This window comes from Anopheles cruzii, chromosome 2, assembly GCF_943734635.1.
Source record: "Anopheles cruzii chromosome 2, idAnoCruzAS_RS32_06, whole genome shotgun sequence".
Taxonomy (NCBI): Eukaryota; Metazoa; Arthropoda; class Insecta; order Diptera; family Culicidae; genus Anopheles; species Anopheles cruzii.
Window position 1 is genome coordinate 14,012,052 of NC_069144.1, and position 11,258 is coordinate 14,023,309.

General features: G+C 50.7%; 1 protein-coding gene across 1 annotated transcript in view; it reads left to right on the plus strand.

Moving 5' to 3' along the window:
• LOC128278494 (protein muscleblind) overlaps positions 1 to 6,714 on the plus strand; it is a 147,276-nt gene extending 140,562 nt beyond the window's left edge. Inside the window, exon 2 of the mRNA XM_053017224.1 lies at positions 6,634 to 6,714. Coding sequence (XP_052873184.1) covers positions 6,634 to 6,714 — 81 coding nt within the window. The remainder of the gene's footprint in view (positions 1 to 6,633) is intronic.
• The last annotated feature ends 4,544 nt before the right edge of the window (positions 6,715 to 11,258 follow it).

Sequence of the window (11,258 nt, forward strand, 5' to 3'; positions counted from 1 at the left end):
GCGTAGCCTTTTTTATTGAAGAGAACATAAATTGTTTGCCTTCGGTCAGCGCGCGCAATCGTGTGCTTTTGTAGGATGCCACTTGACAAAATGCATAGAAGATCCCCGATTTCTCTCTGTTTGAATGCTGTTCCATTAACTTAATGATGTTTATCGATGAAAGTTGTGAGAATCAGTTCACAAGTAACTTATTAATGCCATTCCCTCGGTATCGCTATCTAGCTTTCCGCTTTAAAGGACCTTATTTTCATCATGCATCCCATTGCGACTTTTTTAAGAAATAAATGTCGAACTTAACATCATTTTCAAGTGTTTATTGCATGTTGAAGTATTGCATGTTCAAGTGTTCTCTCGCCTGCTGCCCACTACATAACCTTTTCCGCTGGTCGGCTGGTCTACAAAATCCACAAAGCGAAGTCGGCAACTAATCCTCCTACTTTCACATTCTTGGTAAAAGTAAAAATAAATTCTTACGACCCACATAGCTCTGCTCACCTGGCGGGGTCTGCGATTCGCTGCAACATTTTAACAAAATTGGAAAAGAATTTTGTTTCACTGTGAACAGATCTCCCAAGGGTCTAACTCTCTCTCGTCATAATGATAAATCACCCGCACCGCGCACGTCCGTTGCAACCTCGGATCGGGCACAGGCGGGACCGAAAGCGAATTCCATATGTGCGCTGATACACATTTCGCGAACATCTAATTTTGCCGCATCATATACGCTTATTATGCATGGGACTGTGCCTGGGGAACGTTACTCACGGTGCTAGGCCACCACTCAAGAGGACTTGGGTGGGAGCATTACAGTGCAGGGTCCGCTGGAACGTTGGTGCTCCCCGTTCATAGCGCTGGAAGCGCGACCGTTGCAGTGTGAACACACCTCTGGCCCTGTGGCTGTGTTATGGAAAATTTTTGGCATTTGTTGGTCGGTCCGGGCTACAGCAGACCGTAAGCATGCGGAGCATAATTTCCCTCCCCTGCAACTGCAACACTCCGGAACGGTAGCGACCGATTTGAAATAAATTTAATAAATTCCTTCATATTTTGGAGTCAATTTATGGCCCTACCGGGCGCCTCCCGATAGCCGGGCGCCCGACGAGCAACCATGGCGTTGGTTTGGTTGGGAATGTTTGGGCAACCTTTTCACCTTCTGCCGAAGAAGCTCTTCATTGAAATGAGCAGTTCATTATAGAGGCACCGAGTTTTGTTTTTTTTTTGCCACAAAATTCAGCGAATCAACTCTAACTTCGTTTACTTACAACCTACCATCCCTCCCAATAGATCGTTGACTTTTGAACTCTCGCTGGCCAAGTAATGGCCCTTGGAGATTTATTTTCATTGCACTGCGACCGAAAGTGCATAACCTTGTTAGGGACCATGGAGTCGTGCTGCTGCATGCTGATTTCCGATAGCAAATCATCCGACTCGATTGCCAGTGAGGTGAGCAGCGGGATTCGATTAAATTACAAGAGCTATGCTCCGGTTCCGATCGATATTTTACGAGTCTGGCCGGCGGATTCGGACGGATGGCGAAACAGTTGTCCCTATCATCATCATCAGCCGCAGCAACGGCGACGGTGGCGGTGGTGGCAGCAGCCGTCAATATCGTCCATAACGATCGATTCGCTAGACCCGCAGGAAGTCCCACCCAGCAGCTCGCAGTCAGTCTGGCCAATGGGCGGCAGGCAGCTCATTATTTCCAACTGAACAGGGAGATAAAATAATAAATTGATTTCCGGTTCCGGGCGTCGCGCGATATGGCGAATGTACGGCGACGACGACTCTCGGTCCTTGGGCGCGTCGCCAGAAACCGGAATGTATAGTGTTTTCTATCGCGCTTTCTAGTTTTCCTTCTACCCGGGACCCTTGATTACGGTACACACCCGGGGGACGAAAAAGGGTCATTTTCTGCACCCAGCGGCGCCCCGAATGAGGATGAGGTCCTAGAAGGCGAGTGTGCGGAGCTCACAATTTGTCCACCCCCGGCGGGGCCCGGCCCGGTGTTTGTTTTGACGGTTTTCCGTCCCGGGTTGAGCCAGCCGGGGCTGACCTTGCGGACGGCTCTCGGGACACGGGGAAAGTTACTTCCTTAACGGCGCGACTCGACGGCGCACGACGATAAAAGGGGGAAAAAATGGCGCACGAAGAATGTCGTCCGCCCGCCAAGGTCCGCACACAAAGACTAATAAAATCTTTGACATGATTGCCATCTCGGCAAAGGGCGGCCCGCGTTTACAGCCAGCCGGCGGCGCCCGGCGTGCGTGGACACTCACACACACACACACCATACACCTTTGCGCGTAATAGGAATCCTTTCTCCGGCGAAAGTCCACCAAAGTTGCTAGTTTTCTGGTAGAGTTTTTCTTTTTCGGCTTCGGTTTTATGACTGATTTCACTTCCGGACGGGGGGATGGATTGTGCGACGACGCGGGGATGGCAGCTGCACCCGTCGGATCTGGCAGGGTGCCATTATGGTTTTTATGCTCTCTATTCGTCCTTTTCGTACCGTTGGTGGGGATCGTTACTGTTTTTCGTGGGGTTTGTGGCCGTTAAATTCGAGTCGGGCTTAGCACATTCTGGTAGCTTTAAGCTGCTCCGAAGCCAGACGGACAGGCCAACGAAGGAATTCAGTCGTCCCGTTTTGGAAGGATTAGAAGAAGATGAAAGTCCGTTTATTTGCTTGTCAGTGCTCAACAATGTCTGCGCTGAATCCTTTAATAGAATGATAGTAATCCACAGGGCTTTGAGTTCCTTTGCGCAACTATTCTTTGTCTTCAGTGGTTCCTTCAATTGGGCTGCTGAATGCTGGTAATAGGACACCTTAAGTTTCCACCACAAAACATTGTGTAGCAAAACCATAACTTCCAACGCTTCACTTTCACCATCGAAAACTTAAAACTGGCAACTTAGCGATCGTGGCGAAGAAAAAGTCCCGCGAACCGGCGCTGGTACGCGTGCGGAGTCATAACCATAAACTGGGCGTACTCCTCTGGGCGCATCAATACCGTACAAAAAGAAAGGAAAACACTCTGAAAGCTTTTCCGCTTGCTTTTGCTTCCCTCTCAGCCGCATGCATGTTAACGGCAAAGTTTTTCCGCCCTGCAACCCTGCAACAACTAGCACACTATCGAAAGTTAGCGCAACGGCCATGCACGGGTAACGTTAAGAGTTGGCTGAGAGCCGGTGCCCGCCAGGAAAAGAGGATGGCACCGGTACCGGTGTTCCCGGGCAGCACCATCAGCTCCGCGACACGCTTATTTTAGAAACAAATCTTCAAACTTAATGAATGTACAAGTTCTTGTTCCCAACTTGTTAAGCTCCTTTTGCCTACCTTCGACTAAGGGAGACCGGCGATCCGTATGATAATAGCGACAGGAGCGTTTCGTTTTTTGCCGAAACATTTCTTTCCCCGTTTTCCCCATGCCTAATGTGTGCGTCTTGCACTTAAGCGCATTAGCACCGTTTCACTTTTCCGCATATCGCAGAAGGGTCAATGGCACACTTAGTGACTCACTCATGCTGCTGCAGACAGACAGAGAAAGTTTAATGCATTTTATGTTGGATTAGTTCCTGATTAACCTACGATCGGAGACGGGGGGGCTTGAGCTTTCGGCACCATAGAAAGGTTCCTCTGTCTTTGGCGCAAACAGCGTTCGTTTGCTTGCTCGGCTCAAGTGCAGAACGAATATTTGTCCGTAGCTGATTGCGTTCTTCGGAGCTGCGAACTTTCCACCCATTCGCAGTTTTCGTTCCCCGAACGTTTTGTTCACGAATGGAAAAGGCTCATTACGAGGGCTTTCTTTGTTTGTGGGGCCGGTAACGACGAAACCTCGAAACCATGCCGTGCTTCTTTTTATCGCCCAATCAAGGGCATCTAATCAACAGTTCGCTCTGCCCCTTGATTGCGTGCGATTGCGAATCCCGGCCGTGTTCGATGTGCAGAGCTCCAAACATCGTACTTTGCTTGATCGTTGAACGATTGGCCGCCTAATATTTTAAACCTTAAAGCCACCGCCGTTAAACAGTATTCTGTATTTCCTGTTAAAGCTTGCCCGATATACGGTCGATGCTTTTTGCTGTTCTGCCAAAACTGTCTAATTTTCCCCACGTTGACAATTTCATTCAATTCACAATTACCCTCCCGGTGGGAAGGCAACTTGCGAAAAAACATCCTTTGGGCACACCAAAACACACACACACACACATTTGGGGAAAATGGCACCCAAATGCGTCGATGCGAACGATTTGCCAACGGAAGCCGCCGGAAAACGCTCGGAGGGCATTTTTTCGGCCTCGGTGGCCGGACCTCGGCGGACAATCGACGCGCATAGCTTATGTATCACAACATAATCAAATGAAAGCATTGTTTCACGGGGCCCCGCTTGCCGGCGGCAACCCTCTCTGCTCGGCCGCGCATTATCCGATCCGCCATATGGCAGCAGGGCGGATTGCGATCCGTGGCCGTGGGTGCCAAACCGATCGCAACATTCAGCGCGCGCCACAGAGAGAGATAGTGAAATCGCAATCCGAACGCAATCAGTTGGAAAATCTATTAAAACATGCTCCTCCGGTGGGCCACACATAGCATACGTGGTGGGCCAGGGAGCAAAAAGGAGCAAAAACGGCCTCTGCTGACCTTTTGTGTGATTCTTTTGTGTTAACACGGATGGCCGTCCGTGTTCGGTTCGACACACCCACACACACACACAGCAGCACTCACACGGTGCCGGAATGTGTCCCGGGAAAACCCGGCCGGGCGGCGGGCCAGCCATCATAAAGTCGGGGAAAATTGCGATTTTCCACGAGTAACAATGCGACGGGCACCGAGCGACAGTGGGTCGGCTTTCTTGAATTGAATCTCGCCTCCCGGAGCCGATAATGATGGCGGTAAAATGGTGCCGCCTCGGACAGAAAGAAAAAAGCCCGGCCGGGTCAAATGCTGAGCGACATGTGCCAATGACGACGACGGCGACGACGACGATGACGACGATGAGATGATAGCAATCGGCAAAGGGTCCCTCCCATTCGATACCGGGCCACAAATGAACACCGACATTTTCCAGTCAAGTCATGTCCTGCCGTTTACGCCTTTTTGCACACACACACACACACAGCGTCCCGGGGAGTCCAGGTTGATACCCGGGCGGTTCCGGGTTCCGTGGCACCGTTTTTACATTTCTTTCTGCTCGCCCAACGGCAACTTTTTCCATCCAGGGATTTTCACGCGGCCGTTAGTAAGGAAAACTATTTTCTTGTCTTCTCACAAGATTTTAGTGTCCTCGGGAGGCGATCGAATCTCGCAGGACGAGCCACATTCCCCATGTAAGCCGTCAATCGGACCCAATCGTGGTGTGTTTGCATTTCTCTCTCTCTCTCTCTCTCTCTCTCTCGCTCTTGTGGGTCATCTGACTCGGCCCAGCCTACCCTGCTGTGCGCTTCAGACAGTCTTCTGCCTGTTTCGTCTGACGTATGGGCTTGGACAGGGAACGCTCTGTGCCGCTGTCAAAGTAAGAAAGAAATTGGCTGTCTATGGTCGAGTGGGGAGGGTGCGTTTCATCGACAAAGGACATTTTCTTGGCAGCGACAGCCGGGACAGTAAAGCTCGGGGCCCGACCCGTGGGCACGCGGTAACTGCCAAAGTTAGGTCCTTGCTCAACAAGAAAACCTACGTGACACGGATGTTTATTGATCATCATCAAGCATTCGGGTGTGCGTGTGTCTGCGGGGTCTCGGTCGCCCGAAAGGCAAATATTAACCACCGTCAAGGCCTCGAACCTCCCCGTGATTACGGTGATTTTGGCCAAAAGTTTTCCCTCGACCGGGCGGGTGCTCAAGACGCTTGTCCCCTTGCTGGTCGCTAGCAACAACTGACACAAAGGGAAATAAAAATTTATATTCCGTCGCGTGTGTCTGTGTGTGCGTTTTTTTTTGCTCGAATGTTTGACCATTTTTCTCTTCCTCAAGAAAAATGGAAGGAAAAGTTTTTCAATATGGAACACGCCCAACCTGGGATCGGGCAGGAGGATATTAATGTCTGTCTGTACCTGTGGCTGAGTCTAGGTAGGGTCAGCCTTGGAACCGCGCTATCAAAAGCTAAAATTCCTCCGAAGAATTACCCGATTGCTTTCGAAGTAACATTTCACTCGCGTGTTGTAACTCTTGGCGAGTGAACTAATACGCCGAAAGAACCGGGAAGCCAGCAAACAACTAAAACGTGCTGGGCCATAATAAACTTAAGGAGTTTGCAAGTTGCGCCCGTTCGCTCGGCCGCTGGTGCCTGGGACAAGCGCCACTAATTATGCTTCGCTAATTTTCCACCGGAAAACTTTTTTCAACCCAACCCACCCAACACGCCATAGTTTGCGCGTGTTTGCGCGGAGTGGAAGCCGAAACCGGAGCATAAAACTTGGCCGCCCCCTACTAAGGTGGGCGCCGAGCATAATAAAGCAAAACGATTGCGGGTCGGAGGAGCTCTCGTGGGTTCATCGACGGTTAGAAGTAGTTGGGGAACAAAACAAAATCGGCGCCCACCCAAAGCCGCCACCGCTTTTCATCGCTTTATTTTCTAATAATTTGTTTTTCCGAGCCCCCAACTAATAACTTTCCTTTCGTGCTCGTGTCTCATTGCAGGTGAGTTCCGTACACACCAAATCTACGGTCTACGAGTGCAAGGCACCGCAAGCACCGCGAGCTTTTCATCGGCCGTCGTAAGTGTTTGAAAAGAATTTTCATCCACCCGGGTGCTGGGCCCCCCGGTCAGGGAAAACGTCCAGCCGGGCCGAGCTGGCTGGCACTTCAATCTGCGGGCGCGCGCAAAAGGACAAAGGCGCATTGAGTTTTAATTAAAAACATTTCCACCTATTCCAATGCGCCACGCCGTGAGAGCCGGCCATCCTTTCGAAGCCACGAGCGCCTGTCTTTCGGTTTGCGAAAATTAGCTTTTCACTTCCTTCGACCACAGCGGAAAACTCCGAACACAACCAGCCCGGAACGCGGGCCCCACAAAACTGCAAAATGGCTCCGCGCTGAAGAGGTCGCTCCTTTCTTCTGCCTTCGCGAGATGAATTCCCTGGCCAATGGATGGCTCCATTGGCCACGGGCACAGGATATAATCAAACAACAATAAAATATCCGGCGGAAAGAAAGTGGAAAGCAAATGGCCATGGTGCGGGCCTCCTCGAGTCGGCTCGAGAGACGAGGACGACTCTCATTTTTATCGCTCGAAGGGACAAATATTGAATTCAGCACCTACTTTATTACGTTTTATTACTTTTCCACATTTATTGTCTTTATTTGGCTCGGCCCTCTGACTCTCGGTCCCTCTGATTAGAGAGGCCGGCAGTGCTACAGCCGATCCCGCCGGGTGCTTTGTGTGTTTCGGTATAGCGGCCCCCTGAAGCCACCATGCCCCGTACGCTCTCACCGTCCGCATCGCTGCGGCTGTGGAAAATTAAGTGACCGAGCGATACTGGAAGAGAAACGGGTTACGAGCAAATGGTGAGGGCTCAAGACGCACCCCTTCACACGGCAATAAGTATTTTTAATGAAAACTTCTGAGTCCCCCCCAGAGCGACCCAAGGACGTCGACGGTTGTGGCGCCGTTCTTGTGCCAAGAAGTCAATATTCTTTCAAGTGGCATGGCGGTTGACACTTGAAAGAAGGCTGCCGGGAGCACGGCTTCGATTGGATTCTCGGCTTCCAGCGCCAAAAGGATGCTCACAGCTTTCAATACATTTCATTTCCAACGCATTTGTTTGTAGCTGAAAATGTAACTGCCAAAACTCCCCGGGACGGGACGAAAATGTAGATGAGCCCAAAAGATTAATGACGTGAGTCGTCCTCACGACGTTCTGGCGTTCGACGATGCGTTCACCTTGTTTGCATGACGCATAGCAATGCACGCGAGCGGATCGAACGGATCATTGGTATTCCGGCGCGCACGGTTCGGGCCGTCGACGGGGCGTCACTGCCGAAGGTCGTAAATTCGAGCTGGAGCGGAACCGTCTCGGAAGCCTCTCTTTTTCCGAGGTGCCCGAGGTGGCGATGTTGACTTTTTTTCGCTAACACCACACCACATCTCACCGGCACTTCATTTGCACCGTCATTTGTCTATTTTGTCGTTTACATCGTTTTCACGCTCATTCGGTGCGGTCCTGGATCCCGGACGGAGTTAGACTCCATTCATTTCGGCGCTCAGTATCAGCCGTAAAAAAAAACGAGCTCCAAGCATGTTCCGCGTGCTGTTTAAGCATCCGACAGTAGTAATTTGCATGAAGGGAAAGGGTCACAGCAGGGCCAGACGATGCGCGGGACAAACGTAATCTGAACCGGAAACGGCGCGTTGCACCGAAGGTGAAAGCCAAGCACAAGGATTCTTGCCGAGCCGGTGGTCTGTCTTCGCTGTCTTCACGGGAACACAATTTGCAAACAGGGTCCGACCGTGAGATGGAGACAAATTGATAGTGTCACCGAGTGTCTAGCCGGGTTAATGTGAGTTCCGAGGGCTTACGTGCTCCATTTTGATGCTGCCGTCATCGTCGCGCCGCACCGATAATGTCGTTAATGGTGGGTTGTATTTACATTTCGAATCACGTCCACTCTGAAACGCAGGACACTCCGTTCGGATTCGTCGGCGGATCAAGAAATGTGATGTGATTGAAACTCATTTTCGCCGGTGCTCCTCGGGGGCTTTAATCGGGGCCAGATCACAATCTGTGCGATGGCTAGCCAATTTGACCGACCGAAATGTCATCCATCACCGATTATCCATGCATTACGCCTTGTTGGCGAGTCATTTTGCGATGTCGGCCACTCTCGAGGCGGCGGCTGATTAAGGGGATGATTCTTACTGTGCGCTCGTGTGGGCGGAAAATGTCCACCGAATGAGTTTAGTTGAGTGGAAAATGCAGTTTTCCCGCCGTGTCCATTTTCCCCACCGAATTTTTTTCTCCCCCATTTTCCGGTCAGTGTCATTCTCGTGCTCCGGAATGAAATTTGTTGAGCAAGCGTAATTTTTCTCAACCACATCTCGTGATGGTGTCCCGGCCCGGTGGAATGTGGGCCCCGGAAAGTCCTGGGTTTTTGCGACCTTCCCGACGTCCCGAGTTCCGAGTCCCCTAGAGGATCGCCGACAAATTCGCTCGTTTGCTTCTCGACGGCCGGCTCTTCCTCGAACGGGACTCACTCGCACTCGCTCGCTCGCCCTGCCATCCCGGAACCGCCGCTTGATCGTATCCTGTTCACATTAAGTTCGAGTGACAAGTCATTATTATTATGCTCTCTCGACTTTCATTTGGCTTTCCGGCGTCGAACTTTCGAAGGACGGACACCAAAAAAATCCTACGACTCCAGCGCATCCCTCCAAGGATGTCCCGGAACTGGACGTGGCTCCCCTGTCGTGGTGCCCTGTGGCCATTTTGGCACTCTTTTTTTCCGCCTCCCAATTCGCGCCTCGTACGAAGGAAGATCTCCTTTTTTCCGGTTTAACACTTTCGAACCGGACCGATAGGCAGGCGGGAAGGCAGTCGGAGGCTCGACGGCTCGGGGACGGTGTCTGGCTTCCGGTGTGTGTCTCCTCTGCCCCGGTTCCGGACACATGTGGAACGGGTTTTCACTGTCACTGTGTCCGCGCGTCGTGCCGGCACCGGGCTCGACGGCCGCCATCGGTTCATTACAAACGATGTGATAATAAACGACTTGCTCTCTGTGCCGTGTAAAGTCAAGTGTGCCGCGCCACGTCCCGTTGGGCAATAGGCGGCAGCATCGGGTTGGGTCTAAAATGGCACCGTGCACACATAAATAACTACCCGTCGGCCCTCCATTCTCTTTTCTCCGAACCTTTTTACCATGTAAAGTGAGGAAAAAAACGGACACACCGTACCCGAAACTCTCGAGACTTGTGCATTGTGTGTGGTGTTGCGAGTGCTTTCGTTTGTTCGGGTTGACAATGACAAAAGAAAAGCTCTATGCAGCAGCAACAGCAGCAGCATGATGCTGCTGCAATGGAGGAACATGCTTTATGTTGTCTTCGTTTCCGTTGGTAAACACACTTTTCACGCTCACGTAGCACGCAAAACGAACCCGTAAAGGGGGAGCAAACATTTATTTAGGTGTGTTATTGCAATGCTCATAACATTCGGCTTTGCGTGCCACGCCGATTGGGAGAGAAGCAGCCATGCTAGAAAATGCATTCAACTTTCCAGAAATTAGTTTAAAATTTATCAACAAGGCACTGCTTAAGTTTCCTGATTGAATCACCGCCACGCCATCCAAAGGCCAATAATAATATTTCTCATAATCACCATAAATCCTGGCCGTCTGGCCGTTAAGCCAAGCCATCTTATCATCATCGCTTTCGAGCTCCATAAATAGGTGTTCGTGTTCAGCCGGACAAACAATCGGGTCTCTCCGACAACGGCATCCTTCGCCGCTCTAAGGGCCGCCACACACGGGCCTGGCGTGCGATCCGATTATGGCACCTTTTGTGTGAAGTCCTAATTCATTTGCCAGCCAAATTCCTTCCTTTCGGGCCGGCTCCATATTGTCTTGTCGAGCGGAAGCTCTCTCTCTCTCTGACACCGTAAGTTGAAGGTCCGATGAGAGGCGACGGCTTCAAGAAGCTGCGTACGTAATTAGCATAACAAATTGATTAGGCTCACTCTACCTTCGGTACTGGCCATCCCCTAGCCAGTGAACGGTAACATTATTAGCTCTCTCTCTCTCTCTCTCGCTCTCTTTCTCTCTCTCACTCTCTCTCTTTCCTTCTTGCGCACAAATTCTCCTAGTTCCAACGAATCCTGCCGAGAGTAATTAGCAGCTTCGTTCCCGCGCTGTGATGATGTTTTGATCAAACTCCAAGAGTCAGGCAGATATTTGCTAATCTCTAATGCTGCTCAATGTTTCTGGTGCTCCGGAAGCTCTGCAGTCAGGTGTTTCTAGGCACGTTTAAGACTTCTGAGAGCTACGAAGACAAAGCATCCTCGCACTGTGTGTTTGCTCTGTTTGACTTTCCAGTTCTAGAGACACACCCGTTCCAGTAGTTTTAGGCCAAAAGTCATCAGAAACGTATTATGTTTTAAACAAGAAACGGGCATTTTGGTGCACGGAAATACGGATAAGCTTGCCATTTTGGGACCGATTCAGTCAAAGGCAAAATCGTTCCATCGCCCAGAATTGCCTTTGAGGTTCAAATAGGGCTTTTGTCTTCTTTTTTTTTTATTCATTTCTTTCAGGGCCCGAGTTGGCCAACACACGTT